The following is a 22,634-nucleotide window of genomic DNA, read 5'->3' as shown; positions in this document are numbered from 1 at the left end:
TAGATGATAGCAATATGCTGATATATTCAGAAAAAAACTGGAAGCGAAATTCCCCTGCCTGTGAGTAGGAGAAGGGGTCCGGGGACAGGGGCACTTTCTCTTTTAGTACTATATGCCTTTTCTAACCTATTACTTTAGTTTTGCTTTTTAATGTCAGTAGAGGATTGTCTGGGTCATGGAACTGTGGACTGTATTACTTTTTCTGCTTCTTCTGTTTTAATACTCTAAGAAGCAAATTTAAAGGTTACCAGGTGATTCTGATGTGTACTCAGATTCGGGAAGCACCGAGACCCTGGGCACTTCCAGGTCATGTGAACACCACATGTGACAGCCCTCGGCAGTGGACTGGAAGTAGAACAAGGGCACTGGTGACGGGAGAGGACCCCAACATTCCCTGGCAGGAGTTGCAGGGTTGAGGCAGGCTTCAGGCTTTAAAATTCTTAAAGCAGAAGGTCATTTCTGAAGCTTTTCTCCAACCAGCAGATAGAGTGAGGGGCAGACAGGGTAAACCCCCCAGACACTAGCAATTGTTCCTTCAGGACACAGGACGTGAAAGTTACGCGAAGGGGGGGATGAGACATACATGTCAGCAGAAAAAAGAAAACATTAAACCATGATACACTGCTTACGGACAAAGAACAGAACAAACACAGATCAGTGATTGTATCCTCAGCCCTTATGGTCAAGAATCCACAGCCCTTGTTGTGAAATGATCATCTGGAAGCTTTCAGGCGACTCTATAGAACCAGATGTTTCGCTGAAGAACCAGTGGGCTAAGAAGACTCTATGGATGTGTAGGTTTCCAGACAGGGGACGTTTCACTTGGACAATATCGGAGAAGAGAACAGAATTAAAAGCACCAAAACTGATGCATCAGAAGCACGTCTTAAATATGCTAAGGCTAACAGAAGGAAGAGCAAATGGAAAGAAAGTCAATATGTAGATAGTATGTGGTTTGTGAATTTAAAAAATTTCTCAAAGGAAAGGAGAGAGTAAATCCGTTTGAAAGTAATTTTAAACAGTAACATTAAACTATCTTCTGATCCAAAATATCAGCCCTTTTAGATTAGTTTTAGGAGGATTACAGCAGTCTTCTAGGTTTAAAATGATCAGAAACACCTAATGAAGGAAAGAGGTATCCATCTAAATATTTCATTTTCTTGTAAAGGAGTATGATGCCGCTAGATCATAATACTACATGTATGATTACTGCTGGTGAGATTTTTAGAATCTTACTGATTACCTAGAATAGATTGGGTTAAGTTGATATTAACACTTAAAACGGTTTGGTTAAGAGATGTTTTTCAGGACAAATACTGAAATACTTAACATTCAAAGTGCTGTTGCTGAATCATAAGTTTGTATTTGAAGAAGGAAAATTGAAACAGATGATTTTGGTTGTTGTGCCAGAGGCAGAAGATACACGAGACACACAGCAGAGTGGAGGTCACAATGGAACAGCTGAGGACATGAGGGCTTCTGAGTCTCTCACAAAAAAGTAGACATGCATAAGCTCCCACTGGCAGGAGAGAAAGTCAAAGCTAAAATGGATCAAATGTCCAAGCACCACTCCAAAGCAGAAGTTGAAAGAGCAGGGAGATAATTCCAGGATCACAGAAATGTTCTTGCTCCATGCAGAAAAATCATCTAATACATGGTAACAAAATACAGACATGAAAATGGATGAGTCCAAGAGCTGCCATCTTGGATTAAGACGATGGGATTCTGAGTGGGGTACAACAGCCACTTTCCTTCCACAGACATGACTGTACTTACAAATCTGAATAGAAACTTAGTGACCAATGATAAAGATGATATCAGAATCTACTCATAAGAGGTAGAAGTCTTTTCTATCATTGTCTCAATGCGTTAAAAGGACGTACTTCCCAAGAGCACGCATGTCCCACGCTCTCAATATAATTGAAAAGAGTTCTGCTGCACTGTTTGCCGCCTCTTTACACAAAATGTGATGATTTGTCAGTTTTAATTCACTCACTGTTGCAGCCGCTGCTGCCTCTAATCCCTGCTGGCTCGGGGTTGGGCTGACTGGGGCCTCCACAGGCTGCCCTTCCTGATAGTGAATGGAAGAGAAGAGGAAGGGAGGAAGAAACAAAAGAGGGAGGGAGGGAGGGGGGAGACGAATGGAGGGTACATGGAAGGATGAAGATGGTCAGAAAAGGGAGAAGGAGGGTCTTGTAACTCAGCTGCTCTCCAACAGGAATAATAATCTAACAGCGTATGAGAGTCATGCAATAAGGTCTTTTGGGTTTTACTAGGCAGTGTAATAAGTCATCATTATTGCATTGACAGAAATGAAAATTTGGCAAGTGTGTGTGTGTGTGTGTGTGTGTGTGTGTAGAATGCATAAGCACATGTACATTAAGTAAACACAAGTTTATGTGCTGCATTAAAAAAAAAAAAATCAATGCACTTTAAACAAAATCTTTTTCCCAGATGTCTCGGTTGGTGAAAGTGTCATCGTCTCATTTTAAACAAAAATGTCTCTGCGTCAGCCCTGTGGCTGCCCAGGCAAACCACATGCGTGGGTTCGCCCACCTGCAGCTCTTGTGGCCCTGATCTGGCTGAGGCTGCATCCACACAGGCCCAGACCTGGATTTTGCTGAGCACAGCATGAAAAAAGCATGACCAGGAAAAGTAAAAACTTATGACTTGTTGCCTGTACCTAAGCTACTCAAAGCTGAATCCAGATGCTTGAGCAGCAAATACATGGGTTTAAAAAAAGGTTTTTTATCATCAGGTCCAGTGTACATGCTGGGATATGACACAAGAACATTTTCAGAGGGTACAGACTTATGCACAATTCGTTATATCTGATGAGGAATTGCCTTGATCTCAAGGGGGAAAAAATCTAGTATCTTTCAGCAACAAAAATACACCCACCAAATGCTTCCTCCTCAAATACTGATGGCGAAGGACCAGTGGTTTAAATAGTAGCATCCAAGGTACACACAGTAGCGCAACCACCACCAGGAAACACTGAATTCCTTTCTACAAAGTAAGGACAAGGCACATCACGTTAATCAAACACGAAGTTTCCAACTCCAGCACACATTTCTCCCAAAACAGCATTTTCTTATTGATTTACAAATGATACCATCCAGTTTCTCAAACTAATTAGCAGATATTGTGGCCAACCCCACGAATGTCTGATAGGATGCTAAGGAGGATGGGCTGAATTTAGGTCTGAAGGTATGGGCTGAACACCAACACCACAGAAAGAAATTTTTAAAGGCTTTTTCAGATATCTGGCTTCCTGGAGCACCCGGGTGGCTCAGTCAGTTGAGTGTCCCACTTTGACTCAGGTTATGATCTCACAGTTTGTGAGATCCAGCCCTGCATCAGGCTCTCTGACGTCGGCACAGAGCCCACTTCGATCCTCTGTCCCTCTCTCTCAGTACCTCCCCCACTTGTGCACACATGCTCTCTCTCTAAAAAATAAATAAACATTAAAAAAGAAAAGAAAGGAAAAGAGAAGAAAAGAAAAAAATATCTGGCTTCCTGACCAGGGTAACCACATAATGGTAACAACCTAAGCCAGTCTACCTCTGGGTTGACGCACCTGTCCAGAATACAGCATCGAATTACTAGAGTCACCGTAGGAAAAGAGAAACATGTTTATGAAATGGATCAGAAGGCTTGGTGCTTTCTCAGATGTATGAGCATCATAGGCTGTCCACTTGTAAAATATAAGGATAACCAAGTAGCCAAACAAAGAGGTCATGAAGATTATTTCAGGAATAAATCCAAAATAGATATTCAGGGGCTTCTTGAAATAGCTAAAAAGAGAGAAAAAAAATGTTAAAGGTGAACAGACCCAGGGGCGCCTGGCTGGCTCAGTCGGAGCTCAGACTCTTGATCTCAAGGTCGTGCGTTCAAGTTTCACACTGGATGTAGAGCTTACTTTAGAAACAAATTAAAAATTAAAACCAAAACAAAACAGTGAACAGACCCAGGGTCACCCCTAGACCGAATGGAGGACTCACTAGATTTCCTACCTACAGTTCCCTCAATTCTCTCTTTATCACTTTAAGAAGCAACAGCCAGATGCACTGAAGGCAACAGACGCCAGCAGGATTAACGGTGACTTCTAAACTTTTGGACCTTGGACAGTTCCGGTACCACTCCCACCAATTTTTTCCCATCAAAGAGACTGGGACATATAGTACCTTCCTGGAGCACAGTTTATAATTTTATGTGATTACACATCAAGAGAAAAAATACCTCACTCATTTTGATGAAAATGACATAGTTTTCTCAAAGAGCTTTACTACAATTGTAAATTGTTAAGGAACTAATGTTAACTAAGCATCATTTAAGAATGTGAGATTTTTATAAAAGCACTTCTTTAATGCAAAATAGGGTTCTGAGTTATTAATCCTTCCCCAAAGATGTCATGATTTCTTTTGGCGAAAGCATCATCTAAACTATGTGTGTTCCACTGACAGAAACACAGCAACTCACGTATGGTTGAAGAGGCTCAGGCTGACTCCAAACATCATGTGGATGATGCCAAGGATAACAGACGTCTTCATTTTAAAGGAGTTGAGAAAGGTCAGTTTATTGGTAGCAATGTTCCAGATCTATAACCCAAGGAAACAAAAAGTATTACAAAGAGTTATGAATGGGACATTATTATGCACCAATGTTTAAAAATTTTTTAGGGGCTCCTGGGTGGCTCGGTTGGTTGGGTGTCCAACTTCAGCTCAGGTCACGATCTCACTGCTCGTGGGTTCAAGCCCCTCATCTGGCTCTGTGCTGAGAGCTCGGAGCCTGCAGCCTGCTTCAGATTCTATGTCTCCCTCTCTCTGCCCCTCCCCTGCTGGCACTCTGTCTCTTGCTCTCAAAATAAATAATTAAAAAATTTTAAAAAAATTTTTAAAATTTTGAGAGACAGTGCGCGTGTGTGTGCACACACACACACGTGGAGGAGGGGCAGAGAGAAGGAGTGACAGAATCCCAAGCAGGCTCCACACCATCAGCACAGAGCCCAATGTGGGGCTTGAACTTACAAACCATGAGATTATGACCTGAGCAAAGTCGGACGCTTAACTGACTGAGCCACCCAGGTTCTCGGTAAGCATTCATTTTTAAAATATAACATTAACAATGATTCTTTAATATCATGAAACATAGAGTCAGTATTTAAAATTCCCTGATTTTGCCCTGATTTAAAAAAAATAATTCATTTATTCAAAAGTAGGGTCCAGATCAGGTCTCTACATTGATCACTGACATAGCTCTTAAATCTCTCATCTATACATTCTCCCTCCAGCTCCCCTTTTTCATTGCTTACAAAATATTTGAAAAAGTTGGAACATTTATCTTGTAGATGCTCCCCCAGTCTGTTTTTCTGATCACGTACCTGTGATGCTGACATTCCATATATTTTTAAGTATTAGTTGCCTTAGTTTTGTCACCTAGGGCCTGGACATCTGTAATATTTTTCCACAGTTCTCTGCCTCTACTTGGCCAACAGATTGCATTTCCTAAATCACTGACTCTGATGCAGTCACTTCCCTTCTCACAAACCCACCTTGCGCCCCCACGGTCTTCTCTAGGAATAAGTGTAAACTCAGTAGCCTGATAAGCCAGACCTTCCACCAGCTGGCCTGGCATTTTTTTCTGAACTGACCTCCTTGCGAGGAGCTCATCCTCGGTGACTTCTAACTTCAAAACTTGTGGCTGGTTCTCTCTCCAGCCCTACTGTCCCCTGAAATTCAGTTCTACAGCTCCAACTGCCTGAGGAATGCTTTATCTGTGCATCCAACAGGCACGTCAAACTCAACATCTACCCTTAAGTGTCAAATGAGATGCACGCAAAACAACATCAACAACAACAGAACACTCTGTTAACTACAGAACACTATATAAATGTTACCTAATATTTTTATTAGACTCTAAGCTACTTGAGGACAGGAACTACATCTTACAATCCTGTGTTTCCCCCAGCAAGCACTATGCCTGCAGACAAGGATTCAGTAAATATTTGTTAAATGGATATGTGAAATGCTTTTGACCTTCTCCAAGCCTTAGTTTTCTTTTCTGTATGATAGGCATAGCAGTATTTCCCTGTTAGAATTGTATGAGGGAAGAGCCCAAGTGTCTGTCGACTGATGAATGGGTAAAGAAGATGTGGTATATACACACACACACACACACATATATATAATGGAGTATTACTGAGCCATCAAAAACAACAGAAGCCAGACACCTGCCATGACGTGGATGGACCAGAGAGTATTATGCTAAGTAAAGTTAGTCAGAAAGACAAATACTATATGATTTCACTGATATGTAGCATTTAGGAAACAAAACAGATGAACATATAGGAAGGGAAGAAAAAAGAGAGAGGGAAGCAAACCGTAAGAGCCTCTTAATGACCGAGAACGAACTGAAGGCTGATGGAGGGAGGTGGGTGGGGGATGGGCTGGATGATAATGGGTATTAAGGAGGGCACTTACCGGGGTGAGCTCTGGGTGTTGTATGTAAGTGATGAATCGTTAAATTCTACTCCTAAAACTATTATCACACTGTATGTTAACTAACTAGAATTTAATAAAAAATTGGAATAAGAAAAAAGAACTGTTGGAGGGGAAATCAGATCTGCCAAGGGCAGAGTCCAGTGCTTGGTCCACAGTAAGTATTTCAGTAACATTTCCTTTCATAATAATAAAAATAAGGGGCGCCTGGGTGGCTCAGTCGGTTGAGTGTCCAACTTCGGCTCGGGTCATGATTTCACGGTTTGTGGGTTCGAGCCCCGTGTCGGGCTCTGTGCCGACAGCTAGCTCAGAGCCTGGGAGCCTGTTTCAGATTCTGTGTCTCCTTCTCTCTCTGATCCTCCCCTGCTCACGCTGTCTCTCTCTCTCTCTCTCTCTTGGAAATAAATAAAACATTAAAAAACAATTTTTAAAAATTTTTTTAAAATAGTAAAAATAAATAACTCTGTATTTCCCCACCTATATGCTTTTGCACACACTTCTCCTCACCTGTAACAATCTGAAATATTAAAAAAAATTTTTTTTTTTTCTGAGAGAGAGAGAGAGAGACAGTGTGAGCAGGGGAGGGTCAGAGAGAGAGGGAGACACAGAATCTGAAACAGGCTCCAGGCTCTGAGCTGGCTGTCAGTACAGAGCCCAATGCAGGCCTCGAAACCACGAACTGGGAGATCATGACCTGAGCTGAAGTCGGACGGTTAACAACCAACTGAGCCACCCAGGTACCCCTGAATTATTTTCTAAAGGCCAAGTTAATACCCATTTTTAATAAGAAACCTTGATCTTTCTGGCCCATAATGATGTATTTTTCCTCTGGATGTTCATTCTTAAATCCCTCCCACCCCCGTTTTAAGCACACAATACAAAAGATTTGATTATACTTTATTTGCATTTTTTTTTTTAATTCTGGGTTAAGGTTTTTAAGCATATAAAGATAAGAATAGAAATCTAAAAATCGATAGGAAAGGACTATTTCTGCTTTGTTAAAATACCTTTTAAACTAAGTTAAACAGAAATAAACTGGAAAGGAGTTTTGAAAAATCAATCATCCCAGGGTCAAAATTATTAGCTGCCTCTGAAACAAGCAGTATAGAAAAATTATTTGGGTCTCCAAGGCACTTGGGTCTCTTACGGTTTGGAAGTACTCTGGACAAATACATAAAGGCTTTCCAAAAAAAAGTCACCTAAAGGGGTGCCTGGGGGGCTCAGTCAGTTAAGTGTCCAACTCTCGATTTCGGCTCAAGTCATGATCTCACAGTTCGTGGGATCAAGCCCCTGCGCTGACAGTGCAGAACCTGCTTGGGATTCTCTCTCTCCCTCCTCTTCTGTCCCTCTCCTGTTTGGATGCACACGCGTGCGCGCTCTCTCTCTCAAAATAAATAAATAAACTTAAAAGAAATACATCAACTAAAGACCAAATAACCATTTATCTTCTACTTAATTCTCTCACTTCATGGCTATAGTTTAAAAATCTGGTGTTAGACATATAGGAAAGAAGTGCTCTTACTGGATCAATGCCAAAAGGGTATGGTCCGCCAAAAACTCCAGGGATAGCCGGGTTCAACTGCAGCACAGGGTTCCCCCGAAGTGTCTCATCCCTACCAGGTTAGGAGAAAAGTTACATTTGTTTTTATCGAGAGAGAGAACCTGTGGGGTCCAAAAACTGGTCCTAAAAGAAACTACTACAACTGTCTTGTCTCTTCAATAAAAGAGGAGGGACTAGCATCTGAGAATGAAAGGGTACAGCAATAACAAAAGAACACAACAAACAAATACACTTACATAACCAAGAAGGGAATTTGGGGAATCTGCTTTTAATTTACAAAAAGAATCAATGTGCCTCGACTTATAGTCTCAGTGACTTGAAGAGTACTGAAAGAATCACAAAGCACTTCCCAGGCTGGGGCAGAAATAAGAGGGGACACTGCATTCTTCTCAAACAGAGACACTGTCAGCTACTTCCTAAAGAAGTAGAAGTTTACCACTTGTCTGGAAAATCAGAACTGAACAGGAAAGGAATAAGCTTTAACTTTCAGCTTCTTTGCAACTTACGTCCAATTAGATAAAGAGAACATTGGCCGTACGCTCCAGGATGACCCGAAGATATTAAGAGACTTGGAAAAGCAGTCGTTGTAGATGAGGCCAGTGTAGATGGAAAACACACCCATCAACAGAATAATGTACCGGCCGCTGAACACAGTGCTAAACATCTGGAAACCAGAATGAAGAAGTCAATGAAATGTACTCCCAGTGGCTCATGTTGTGACAATGTTATTGAGAATATACTAGACCCTTCTTACACTATTTTACCCCACCCTGGGTCAGAGAGCTTGAAGTAAAAGTCAAAATACATGCTAACAAGAAATTACTTTCATAGCACATGGCTGCTTCAGCGTTAAAATGAATATAACCTCTCTATTCTTGACGTGGCCTCTGTAACTTCTCTATAACTTCAAGGATAAAAGACTTCCAGACCATAATTTTATAGGGACTGCTCGAGGAATTACAATGTGTCAGTTTGACGTAGACGCGGCAAACATTACCTCATTCTCATTCTTCTGGGAGAGGATCCGGCTCTCTCTTAATACCATCCATACAGCAAAGAGGGTCATCAAAATGCCATGGCCAAAGTCCCCAAACATCACAGCAAACAGGAAAGGGAAAGTGATGATGGTATATGGAGCTATAAATAAACCAAAGGAGGAAAAAGACAAAGTACAGACAACTGTGCCCACCACCAGAAGAACACGTTCCTCTCTGTACTCTAAGATCAGCATAAGGGGACTCATTCCCTAGCTGTTGGTCAGATGGACTCCCAGAGAAAACCTTCTGTGATCAGAGCAGCTCTGATGGCCTCTAGGCTACTGCTAGCATTTTAAACAAAGAACACAGGAAATGCAAGTTTTGGCCATAGCCCTGGCAACAGTGTAATTTGTTCTTTGATTCCTTCTCTCTAACGCCTGAGACGCTGCTCCTTTGACAGGCCAGCTTTCTTCGCTTGTGCAGCAACGATTTCCCAGCTGCATAAAGCTCCCAGGTAAGTGGGAGAAAGCCCAGAACCTAGAGCAAAGCCAGTCCTACAGAACACTCCAGCTAAAAAGGAATTCTCAGACTCTTGACTTAATAATTAACTCTCCTGTTTTTGCTTTGTGAAATCTGCTTTGTGTCTAAAATGGTCAATAATTGCTGTATTTTCTCTGTCTAACCTGGAGTAGGGAGGCCTTTTTAAAATATCAGATCTCTGGGAAAAAAACTTTTTGCTTAAAGTACTTTCTGCAAATGGTGTGCTAGAGAAAGCCAGGTGTGAGGGCACACAAAAGAATCCAATCCACTGAGCTCATTCCCATAAAACCACCTTTTAAAAGAGTGCCACCCAGCAACAAACCTCCCTCTCTGTGTCAAAGTGGGAACGTCTCTCTACAGGAAGGATACTAGAGCTGAGGTCCTGACACCACTGGTAGTTTAAGCCAGTTATTCAAGGACGTTTGAAGGGGAGCATTAGAAGAAATCACAAACAAAAAAATAAAACCGTTAGAGGGAGAAGATGCAAGCTTTTTCTTTTTTTTTTTTTTTTACCTGGGTTTATCTCCCGGTAAGTCCCGATTCCATAAGCATCTACTATGTTCTGAAAGCCGTATGTGAACTTGTTCGTTTTGTTATAGGTTGGGGGAGTCTGATTTGTTTGCATCCTGTTCAAGATAGAGGGCACAGTGGAGCCACTGTGTTCCTGGGAAACATTGAGCACATACAGCAAAATTAGATCATCCTGACTGTGTAGTTATCAAAACCCAACAAACTGTACATGGACATATAAAATACATGCATCTCATTCATGTGAATTGTTTCTCAATCTTCCCAAGTGTTTGGGGGAAACTGGAACTAAGTATAAGATTTACAATGAAAAATTTACATGAAGTCTTAGGAAGAATGTCCTCACTGTGAAAAAATTCAGTTCGGAAACGTGTAACCAAAGAAAACATGAAACTTCCTTCTCTGGAGACATCTTCATCTGCCTTTCTAAGAATGTCGTTGTTCTCTCCTTTTATGGAGAAAGCGGCGTATCTCCTCAAACTCTAACTACTAAGCGGACGGCCAGGGTTATCCGTCAGAAGCAGTCTGCTGGACAGAAAGAATGGATCAGGGAACTGACGTTCTGATCATGAGCTACCCTGAAGAATCATGGGTGTACGACCAAGTCATTTCATCCTTGTTGAACTGCAGTTTCCACACTCAGAAAACAAGATGTACAAAATGTACGGTGAGGTGTAAGGGGAGGACAAGGGGAGTGCAGTCAAGAAGTCTGAAAGTAAAAATGCCACAAAAATGTAATGAATTCATGTTATTGCTGATGGGCACCTCTCTTCCTGGCTGCATGGCTAGTGGCGCGGGACTCACCGTGCCCCTTCTGAGTGCAAACTGGATGGAGTCGAGGTCGGTGACAGGGCACCAGACCTCGGCGATCAGGCACTTCTGGGTCACGTCTATGTTGCACAGATTCAGGGTGTGGTAGATGGCCTTCATCTTCCGCACCTTGATGAACCAGACACGGATGTTTTTAGCTGCCGCCTGCAGAACCCTCTGGCGGTGGTCCTCTGTTTGATTCAGAACCTTTTGGGAGAAAAAGGAACAAGGAGAAATACTTCTACAGAACGAGTCTTAGATCTCAGAATACGAATATCAAAGAGGCACAGCTTTCTGAGAAGGGTTGCTAGGGACCTATTCTTCTTCAGAATAGAATGGTTTTTTGGGGGCACCTGGGTGCCTCAGTCAGTTGAGGTCAGGTCATGATCTTGTGGTTCGTGGGTTCGAGCCCACATTGGGCTCCGTGCTCACAGTTCAGAGCCTGGAGCCTGCTTCAGATTCTGTGTCTCCCTCTCCCTCCCTCTCTCCCTCTCTCTCTCTCTCTCTGCCCTTCCCCTGCTCATGCTCATGCTCTGTCTCTCCCAAAAAACGAATAAACATTAAACAACAACAACAAAAGTAGAATGGCTTTTTTTGAGGGGGGGTAAAGTACAAGAAATTAGAGTTTTAGTTACTAATATTCATTTTCTTTTAGCTTCAAGCTGAAGAGAAACCTGGGGAAATTGTTTTTAGCTCTTCTATATTTAATCTTCCCATCAAGTCTACAGCACAATGTAGGTCATTGGCTTTTACCTGGATCATTAAAGGCTTTCCCTATGGAGTCTGTAACTCAGACTCAAAGAAGCCAGCATCATCATAGGCCTGGAAGTTTGTAAAATCCATACTTAAGAACAGTAAGCTGCAGGATCCCCTGCGCATAAGCCAGCATCAGGGAATGATGGGAAAGAGGCAGGGCTGAGCCCCATTGTCTGCCTCTGCCAAGAGAGACTCCATGCCAGGAACAAGAGACAGGAGACACTATGGGGTCAGGAGGACCTTTGAGGGGATTTAGAGCGCCACATACCACTGTTATCATGGCTCAGATGAGGCTTTGTCTTTCTGTCAGGCTTCTTGGGGGAAGAGGAGGGAAACGTTTTCAGTGCTGATCCTTTGGAAACCAGTACAGGTTTCCCTCAGAGTGATCACACTGCTAAAACAATGGTGGGAGGAAGGGACAGGAACACTTTACATTCTATTGCCCTGGTAATTGCTACTTAAGATTTCAATAGTAGAAGAGGGGCTAAGCCAAAGGGCGAGCAACCCACCGCTCACACTTCTGCACAGAAACTGACCTTAAATCTCCACATTTCTTTAGAGAGGAAAAAGCTATGCCCTAGCCATGTTAGCACAAGGCTCCATCATACTTGGCTCATCAAGTCAATTCAGAAAAAAGCAGTAACTACTTTCTGAAGGGCAGTAGGTAGGGACGTCCATACAGGTTTTTAAGAAACCCACAGGCTAGAGAAACTCTTGTCTCACTTAAGAATAAAGGAACACGGGGCGCCTGAGTGACTCAGTCGGTTAAGCATCCGACTTTGGTTCAGGTCATGATCTTGTGGTCTGTGGGTTCCAGTCCGGTGTCGGGCTCTGTGGTGACAGCTCAGAGCCTGGAGCCTGTTTCATATTCTGTGTCTCCCTCTTCTCTCTGCCCCTCCCCAGCTCATGCTCTCTCTCTGTCTCAAAAATAAATAAACGTTAAAAATTTTTTTTTAAATAAAAAAATAAAAATAAAGGAACAGTTATTTTCTCTCCTGGCTGTTGATAATTTTAGAATTCCCATTCAAACTTCTGGAAGAATGCTAGATAAACTTGTAAGCAATGCCCTATTTGCTTTTCTCTTTCTCCACCGCTTCACCCCCCCCATCCCCACATCTCACTCCTTGACCTGTGAGTTCATGATCTGACCTGAAATCAGGAGTCAGACGCTTAACCAACTGAGCCACCCAGGCTCCCCAAGAAAGATCACTCCTTGATATTCAAACCCTTTTTAAAGTTCCAGTTCATATAGCTGGGTATTTTAAAGAGCAAATTCTTGGGGCGCTTGGGTGGCTTAGTCGGTTAAGTGTCCGACTTTCGCTTAGGTCATGATCTCACGGTTCGTGGGTTCGAGCCCCGCGTCGGGCTCTGTGCTGACTGCCAGCTCAGAGCCTGGAGCCTGTTTCAGAGTCTGTGTTTCCCTCTCTCTCTGACCCTCCCCTGTTCACGCTGTCTCTCTCTATCCTAGAAATAAAATTAAAAAAAAAAAAAAAAGTTTAAAAAAAATAAATAAAGAGCAAATTCTGGCCATACTGTCAATGCCTTTTAAAAATCTATCCGTAATAAATAAATAAATAAATAAATAAATAAATAAAAATCTATCTGTGAGTCTAGGAGGGGCTAAGATAGGCCTAGAACCCAGAACATACTAATTGGCCTACCACCCACCAGCAGCTCTAAAACCTTTCTTCCCTCGGTTAAACAGGTGAGTGCATCTCAAAGGAGCCGGCAATAGGTCAAGATGGCAGGTCATATGGGAGTTGGAGGGAAAGAGGACAAAGGGAGTTGAAATGGGAGTTATACCAGATCTCTGGTGACTCTGCCCCTGCTGGAAAGAACTATCTTTGGGATTAAGTAGGGGACACCATCACCACCCAAGACCCGCAGTGGGTGTCTGGAACAGTGAATGGTACCTAACTCTATAAATAATATGTTTTTTCTTATACACACATACCTATGATGAAGTTTAATTTATAAATTAGACAATTATATTAGGCATTAATAACTAATAACAAAACAGAACAAGTGTAACAACAGACGATAAGAAGTCCTGTGAATGTGGTATCTCTAAATATCTTCCTGTACTGCAGACTCACCCTTTTTCTTGTGAGGATGTGAGAGGAGAAAATGCCTACATGAGCAGGAGGAGATGAAGTGTGGGGAGTGGTGTGGGCGTGTGATGCAGCGTTAGGCTATTACTGACCTTCTGACGTCATCAGAAGGAGGATCACCTGTTTCAGAATTGCAGTTGACCGTGGGTAACTGAAATCTTAGAGAGAAAAATCATGGATGGCAGGGGAACTACTGTATGTTTTAATGTTTCAAGAGGGCAACTGTCTTTCAACAGGAAACAAAGCTCTAACTGGCCACACTTTCCTTCCATTTATGCATCGATCGTGACTCCTTCCTTAGGACTTCATGACAACCATGGAGCGTATAAGCCAACAGGTGATGTGGTAGAAATCTAACGCAGTCTCTTCTTGGGTACAGAAGCTATACCACGACTCTGCCTACACTGCATGATTAAGATATATGGTGACCAGAAGGATACACACCAAGCTGTTAAGAGTGCTTGCCTCTGGAGAGGGGGTATGTGTGAGACAGAGGATCGGGCTTTTATGCCTTGCTTCTTTATTACTTGATTTTTTTTCTTAACGAAGCATACTTTTTTTAATCATAAAAAATACCGCAGACTCATGACAAGGGAAATTGAATATTCTAAGCAACAACAGGGGCGCCTGGGTGGCTCAGTCCGTTAAGCATCCGACTTTGGCTCAGGTCATGATGTCACGGTTCGTGGGTTCAAGCCACGCCTCGGGCTCTGTGCTGACGGTGAGCTCAGAGCCTGGAGCCTGTTTCAGATTCTTTATCTCCCTCTCTCTCTGACCCTCCCCTGCTCACACTCTCTCTCTCTCTCTCTTTCTCAGAAATAAATAAAACATTAAAAAAGAAATAAGCAACAACAATTTCAGATGGATAGCATTCCTGTCGTGTTTAAGGATGATTAATGCTATTTTTAACAGTCATTCCCTGAAACTTTTCCCCAGCTCCCAAGGCCTCAAGTTACCCATGGACATTTCTTTTTTTGGGTCTCGGCTGCTGTAGGTACCTAACAAACTGTTAGTGTTTCAAGGAAGGAGAATGGTTTTCTATTATAGTATTTCTGATGAGGGAGCATAAGGCAAGCTGCCAGGATGCAAACACCCTCCCCCCACTCCTAGATTGGATACGTGTGATACTCAGCACTCTTGGCTGCCCAAGAACAAAGGAAAGGAAAAAAACAAATGGTTAACTGACAGAGATCATAGTCCTGCAGGACCTAAGTCTCCATCACCCTCCATAGTGACGTGGGAAACAAAGGCAGAAGGAAATGGCAGACAGAACTAAATTTCTTTATAACCTGCGGTCCATTGACAATACTTGAGGCTGGCAGAGTAAAAACGTTTCTCCAGAAAACTCCTCACAGTCTTAATGTTAATGTTTTGCTAGAGGGAAAAACAACCTCAGCTTGACAATAGCTAGGCCTCCACTATCTTGGAGTCTTCTTTAGCATATGAAAATCTCACTGAAAACTTTCTCTGGACTTTACCTCCCCCAACCCCATAGTATATAACCAGTTTCTCCTCATGGTCCCTGGGCAGCTCTTCCTGCCCATGGGTCCTGTCTCCGTGCTTCAATAAAATTACCTTTTTGCACCAAAGATTTCTTCAAGAATTCTTTCTTGGTTGTTGGCTCCAGAACCCACGAACCCCACTATCACCCTCCAAAAACCCTCATAATTTTACACACACAAAAATTCCCTCCAGCATTCTGATACCATTTGGAGATCGTCAATCCTGGTATTAACTCCAGAAGCCATTTCCTTCCTCTCCTGTGGTGTCTCAGGACAGGGATAGAGTGAGGCCCGGAACCTGGAACATACAAACACAGCCTGATGAACATCGAAATTTCTTAACCTATCCAATCTACATAACCTCAGAAAGTAATCTTAATGTACTAGAAGGACCTAAACAGGATTAGTTCAGACTGGTGCCCTGATCATGAGTAACTAGGAAGTGTCCTATAGATAGAGCAGCAACATTTGAACAATCTTGACGTTCTCTGCAGCTACTAAATTTCCTTACATTAAAATTTGTAAAACTCAGTAATCCAAGTCATATTATAAGCTATGAGAGAAAAATGGCACGGAAAAGAGATCTTATGGGCAGAATTTCAGAAAAGCTTACAGGCACAATGCTTATGGCACACTGCTGGGTACACAAGCCCATTGTCCTAGAACAATGCAGCATTTATAAACCATGAGTCCTGATTACTTTTTTCCAAAGAAAGGAAATTGTGGTTTTGACAGTACTTTTAAAAGCAAACTGAGGCCATTCCTAATTGTTTAAAATATCCCTAACATTATTAGAAGATATATGCATTGCGTCAAGGTAGGCTAAAAGGGCTATTGTTTCACTATTCTGTATCCTAAGGTTAAACAGTCAGACAGCCTGACTACACCCTCAGGAAGGCACATATCTCTTACCCCTCGCAGATTTTCTTGACTCTGTTTTTCAGCTGATCACCTTGGAAGAAAATGATGAATACAGACTTGTGCACGTAGTCACCCTGGGTCCCAAACCAGAAACAGAGAATTCAGACTTCTACTCTGGAAGAATATTTCTTGAATAACCTACTTCCTTGGTTATAGAGGAACCAAGGTGATAGAGGAACAACGGGAGTCCTTTAAGGATATGGCAACCCTGCAAACTATTATCCTCGATCCATTTCTTAAGCTCCACTATAAGAACATTTGTCCTATAATCTCTAATGCACAGAAAACTTTCTGTATTTGTTTTTAAACTCAACTGTGAGCTGAACACAGATGCTCAGATGATTCTCCTCATAGTACAATATAGCCCTTTTTACCAATTCAACTTCAAACCTTATACTACCTGAGTGATGTAAGTACGGAGGAGAGGAAAGGAAGTCATTCCTGCTTATTCCCATGCTTAGAAATTCCCAGATAGAGGAAACTGAGTAACTCTAAGGAATGGAGGGTTTGGGAAGAATGTCGATGTAGAATTTCATGCTTCATGCTAAGTTTGATCGAAGGGGCAGGGAGGAAGGCAATCTATTCCAAACACCAAGTTTACACGCAAAGTCTGAGGCAAGGACTGCAGGGAAAGATCAGAAAAATAAGCTTAACTGCATGTTAACTGGGATTGTCTCTGGTTGCCTGTATTTCTCATATTCCTAGAGTTTTTACAATAAAAAGCAAATGGACTTTAGAAGGATAAAAGGAGATGAGGAGTGAAGACAATGACACTACCCATCTTAAATTCCTCATTCTCCAGGAAGAAACTGGAGCACATTTTTGTGCGGCGGCTCTGCTGTAGCTAGCCAAACCCCCTTGTCCTCAATTTGTTGATAACAGTGTTTTTGTTGCCCAGAAACTTGGCTGAAGATTCCTAAGGACAGTTCCACAAGAGGTGTGACTGCAGACTGCAGGGTCTCCACAGGCCAAGCACAGGCTTCGGGGAGTCTCCTCTGGAGGGCCCGCTGTACCCTAAGCGCCACCACCCTCCTGTTTAGGAGGATAAAAGGATAAAAGCCTCAGATTTTCAGCTGCACGACCCCACCCACTCTGAGAAGTCACAGATTCAATCTCTCTTCTTAGGTGGAGCAAAGAATACTAACTTAAGAAAATCCAAAAGATCATTTTCAACAGAAAAACCAAGGCCACGCTTCTAAATAATATCAATACTAAAGGGAAGTAAATTTTCTTTGCAATACGTTTCATCCTCCTTGTGATCCTTGAAATCAGGACTCAGGATACTTAGTGTACGTGAGTACTAAGATCAGATACTTTAGTTAGATCAGTATCTAATTAAACATCAGATACTGATGTTTAAGAACTCTGTCCCGTTCTGTCAAATCCCAAGATATTCAGCCGTTCCTACTCTGCAAAGCGCTGGGTGGGGAAGATCAATCTATCTTGCACAGTGTATTATTTTTAAATTAAGTTTCTAAATCTCCCAACAAACAAGTAGACAAAAATCCTTACCAACTAAAAATTTCATCAACTTATCAAGCTCACAATTTAGGAACTCTCTCCTCATATTGATATTACCGAACGTGGAACCGGATGTCTCACCTTAATTGTCATAGAAAGTTGATTTTCTTTTGGTCTCAGATAAGTAACAGAGAGCATGTAAAGCTGAGGTTTAAGATAACTGAAAAAAACATATTTACAACCCAAATAATACCTACACAAGTGGGGCTTGAAAATGTCTAGGATAGGGGGCCTGGGGGGCTCAGTCGGTTAAGCATCTGACGTTGGCTCAGGTCATGATCACACGGTTCGTGGGTTCGAGCCCTGCATCGGGCTCTGTGCTGACAGCTGGGAGCCTGGAGCCTGCTTCAGATTCTGTGTCTCCCTCGCTCTCTGACCCTCCCCTGCTTACGCTCTCTCAGAAATAAACATCAAAAAAAATTTAAAAAAAAAGAGAAAATGTCTAGGCACTCGTCAGTATGCATCATGTGTACACACACGATGGGAGTTAAGAGGAAAAGAGCAGTGTTTCAAATGTGCAAGTCAAAGCAGAAGTAAACATAAGGGCTCCTCTGTGGGAGCGTCAGACTCAGGTGGTACCATGCAGTGTCACTGCTCTGGGCTCCCTTTACAAGACCTAGTCCACAGGACACAATTTCCTTGTCTTACAGTCACAGGATCCTCCAGGGGGTTCTCGATTTCAGCCTGTCGCAGGAACACATTCCCCCGGCACACCCGCCAAAGCATGCGCTCAAAAGTCGGGATGCGCTCCCGGTTAATCACACCAGCCACGAAGCTGTGGGGAGAAGAGGCATATGGGGACCTCTAGCCCATGCAACGGCAAGGAAGGCTTTAAGACAAAGAAGAGAAGCGAGAGGAGAGGGACACAAACAACAAACACAAGACTACGCAATGTTGCACCAAAAGGGCTCCCAAAGTCTTATTCCCGGACCCAGGAGAGGGCTGACAGGACAACTCAGGAACTACATCCAAAGTGACTTAGGAACATCTCTCAAGGGGCTCAGAAGAGAACATATCCTGGGAGCCAATGAATTGGCCAGGCTCACTGCTCTTTTGAACAGCAAAAATGAACCTGACCCCTCCTTCCCCCCCCCAAAAAAAGGCCTGTGACCCCACTGACTTATGGAGGCTCGCAGCAGTACCTACCCGAGCCTTAACGGTGTGCCTCTTCCCATCTCACTCGGCTCCAAGAGGGATGAGGACTCTTCCAACAGGTCTGGATCCGCCATCTGCTGATGATGCAATTCAGCCTGAATTCACAAATCAATTAATATCTAATGAAAATAGTTAGTGGCATGCAGGGAACGAGGAACCGGGAGATAAGTTCAGAAAATAAAGACAAGAGAAAAAAAAACTACCAGAAGAGAAGACATATCCACAAAAAGAAGACAAGAATAGGGGAAGAAAACAAAGGAAAAGAAACAAGAGGTAGAGAAAGCTTCGTCACCCCAGCAAAGCATCCGGGGAAATGGTTTTTGAGATAACAAAGAAAGAAAAAAACCACTACATAATGGTGATATGTATAAATCTGTTACTTAGGTGGAAACCATTTTTCCTCTGTTTCCCTGAATGAGCCACGAAAGTACCAAGAAATACTTTTGCACACAGACAGAAGCTGCAATGTTTCTTCATTTTCAGCAAAACCAAAGCAGCTCTGAAGATACTCTCAACATCAAATTTCCAGGCAGCTACAAACTAGAATTTTCCCTGTGTGAGAATGTGAAAGATGGAGACTCTCTTTCCAAGGAGAAAAGCAAGGCCCCGCCACTGTCCTGAGCAGTGTGGGCTGGAGAAAGGTGGAAGGGGTATCTCCACGTGACTGGGTTTTCCATGCTCTTCAAAATTCACAACATGAGAACTTTCAGCATGGCCACTGTAAAAATACAAACCATGGGATTTAAAGAGTATTTCTTTGGGGGTGCCTGGGTGGCTCAGTTGGATGAGTGTCCGACTCTTGATTTTGGCTCAGGCCATGAACCCAGGGTGGTGGGATCGAGCCCCGCGTCAGGCTCCATACTGAGTGTGGAGACTGTTTAAGAGCCTCTCTCCCCCTTTCCCCCTCTCCCCGGCTTGTGTGCTCTCCCTCTCTCTAAAATAAAGAATATATAATAATGATAAATAGGATTTCTTTCTCCAAAAGGAGAAGCAGCATATTGCCTGGGCAGGGCTGGGCCTTGACTGCATCAATAAAGGGAAGAAAAAGTGAAAACATATCTGAATGTCTTTGTTTCCAACCAGGAATCTAGGAATATTAAAAAGTTCATGTCAGGCTATATAGTTTAAGGGTCACTGAGAACGTAGCTAAAGCCAGTAATCTAAATCAAGTGAAGAAAAAGTAACTGATCATAAGCCAATATAGAACATGTGGGATAATTTAATTGTTTAGATTTAAAATGATTTCCACCATGACAGTTTATACAATGAAATGAAGGAAGAGAGGGACCTTTTCAGACGGAGGTCTATACTTCCTAGACTCTCTTTGCCCAACACATCCTAACACCTTTTATTCTTATCAGGAAGGTCTGAGAAGCTCTCTAAAAAATAAAGGCCAATCCACTTCTCTACCACCTGGTCTCCTCAACTTTAATATCCACACACTACCTGTTTGACCAAAGACCAGAGATATGCCAGAAAAATCTTCCTTTTCAAAAGCAAAACTAAGCAAAAAAATCAAGAGAATTTTTCTCTATCATCTTCATTCCAAACATCAGTTTGATTCTATTCCTGTTAACCCTGAGATCAAAAAATGTCACAAGGGGGGGCGCCTGGGTGGCTTAGTCGGTTAAGCATCCGGCTTTCGCTTAGGTCATGATCTCGCGGTTCGTGGGTTCGAGCCCCGCATCAGGCTCTGTGCTGACTGCCAGCTCAGAGCCTGGAGCCTATTTCAGAGTCTGTATCTCCCTCTCTCTCTGACCCTCCCCTGCTCATGCTGTCTCTCTCTCTCCTAGAAATAAAATTAAAAAAAAAAAAAAATCACAAGGGAACCTCTCTTGATAAGTCATAGGAAATGTAAAGTGAAGGGGTGTGGGGGAGGGCTTCAGGATTGAGTATAAACCTGAGTATAAACCAAACGATTAGGCTAAAAGCCTTAAAAAAAAAAAAGAGAGAAAGCAATTTTTGGGGAAGGAAATTCTTTTTTTTTTTTTTTTTTTACAAATAGTTTATTGTCAAATTAGTTTTTGGGGAAGCAAATTCTAAGAGTTGATGCAGGATCAACGTTCAACCTCCACACACACACACACAAAAAAAAAAGGAAGGGCAGGCTCTGAGTACACCAGAAGGCAGAGAAATACTGTCATGATCTATGAAAAAGTTTAAGATGAGATAATGGGGGCACGGGTTTCCACTTGCTATCAAACGGAAAATTAGAGGGCTTTTTTTGGTTTCTACTTAATATCAAATCAGCTGATTGCAAGCCACAGGCAATCTATTTTAAGGATTTAGATGACTACCTCATTTCAACTTGTTCTTGGGATGTCCCTCAGCAAAAACCAGTGAAACTGACTGCTACACACAAGACTCCTGCCTACTTCCCTACACGGTTCACGAGACCTGGCTAAAGTAAACCCAAAAGATCAGACTCGGTGCAAATATATGTGTTCTAAAGGGGACAACTGCTAGAACAGCAAAAAGCACTGGGCAACTAGAGTCCTCCAAAAACTGGATCTGGGGACTCTGTGGGCATAAAAAGAACCCAGTGGAGGGGCGCCTGGGTGGCTCAGTTGGTTGGGTGGCCGACTTCGGCTCAGGTTATGATCTCGCAGTTTGTGGGTTTGGGCCCCGCATCAGGCTCTGTGCTGACAGCTCGGAGCCTGGAGCCTGCTTCGGATTCTATGTCCCTTTCTCTCTCTGCCCTTCCCCTGCTCACACTCTGTCTCTCAAAACTTAAAAAAAAAAAAAAAAAAAAAAAGAACCCAGTGAAATAAAATCAAATGGAAACTTGCAATAATAATCTAATTAATAATATCACCACTTCATATTTAAGAATCCTAAATCTTAGAGAGGGGAGTAAAAAAAGTGTTTAAATAATTGTGCCTTATGAGGAACTAGGAGGACCTGAACCACTCACTGAGGGCCTTTAAAACAATCTCTAAAACTAAATCCTATTCTGGGCTCCCTAATAACAATAACAACGCGGCCAATGTGCCTCTAAATGACTTGCTACTTTCTCTGGTTTACCTTTTCCCCCCATCAGAACACTAAAACCATGCCCTGAAAGAGGAAGCGGCAGAATTTCAGCGGCTGTCTCTCTACACTGAAATAGAAGCAGCACATCCGGATTCAGCTGCATTAATTACCAAGAGCAAATACTCTTACTTCCATCTACAGCGAGAGAGAAAAATCACATTTCATTACTTACGGTATTCACCCAAGCCCCAAAGGAGATGGCAGATGGGAAAGAAAAGTAAAGAAGAGCAGATGGATGGAAGACTCAGGAGGAAAGGAAGGCAGGGACCTGCATGCCATTAACCATTACTTTTCCAGTCTTCTTTACGTTCTCATGTGTTAGGGTGCTTATGGTAAAAGATGCAGAGAGCCCTCTTCAGCTCTCACAGTTCTTCATAAGCAAGAAGACTGAGAAAAGGATAATCATTAACAAGTCATTTTTAATGCTCTGGACGAGAATTACTAAGTCGAATTTGTAATCATCTTAAATCATAAGAATATCCAGTTTACGCTTCCTCGTCCCCTTCCAGACACCTTGCCAATCATGACCACTACGCCTAAAGATGGAAAGAAAGAACCCTTTTCTGATTTGGCCATTTTCTGCTAACTCATTATTATAAATTATTGATCATGGTCCACCAAAGTATATAAAAAAGAAGGGTTTGAAACTGGTTGTATTTTAGGTCATTTGCAAACAGTGGGATTTCAGGCATGGAAGGCAATCTCATGAAAAAAGTTCT

At 42.5% G+C, this 22,634-nt stretch overlaps 1 protein-coding gene across 5 annotated transcripts in view; it reads right to left on the bottom strand.

Annotated features, from left to right (window-relative positions):
• The window catches only part of ATP6V0A1 (ATPase H+ transporting V0 subunit a1), a 59,357-nt gene that overhangs the window by 15,140 nt on the left and 21,583 nt on the right, over positions 1-22,634 (bottom strand). For 3 of the 5 annotated variants that reach the window (XM_039256794.1, XM_039256796.1, XM_039256795.1), the window contains exons 6-17: positions 18,874-18,977; positions 18,376-18,502; positions 16,198-16,280; positions 15,490-15,583; positions 10,911-11,123; positions 10,092-10,242; positions 9,059-9,198; positions 8,568-8,725; positions 8,023-8,113; positions 4,483-4,601; positions 3,581-3,797; positions 2,902-3,009 (exon numbers count right to left, since the gene is read on the bottom strand). In XM_039256794.1, the coding sequence (XP_039112725.1) occupies positions 2,902-3,009; positions 3,581-3,797; positions 4,483-4,601; positions 8,023-8,113; positions 8,568-8,725; positions 9,059-9,198; positions 10,092-10,242; positions 10,911-11,123; positions 15,490-15,583; positions 16,198-16,280; positions 18,376-18,502; positions 18,874-18,977 (1,605 nt within the window). The remainder of the gene's footprint in view (positions 1-2,901; positions 3,010-3,580; positions 3,798-4,482; positions 4,602-8,022; positions 8,114-8,567; positions 8,726-9,058; positions 9,199-10,091; positions 10,243-10,910; positions 11,124-15,489; positions 15,584-16,197; positions 16,281-18,375; positions 18,503-18,873; positions 18,978-22,634) is intronic. The other 2 variants (XM_039256797.1, XM_039256798.1) reach the window with 1 other exon arrangement.

This window comes from Hyaena hyaena, unplaced genomic scaffold, assembly GCF_003009895.1.
Source record: "Hyaena hyaena isolate Hyena2069 unplaced genomic scaffold, ASM300989v1 scaffold_589, whole genome shotgun sequence".
NCBI lineage: Eukaryota > Metazoa > Chordata > Mammalia > Carnivora > Hyaenidae > Hyaena > Hyaena hyaena.
The sequence above is the reverse complement of the archived record's forward strand: the minus strand, read 5'-3'. Positions and strand labels throughout refer to the sequence as shown.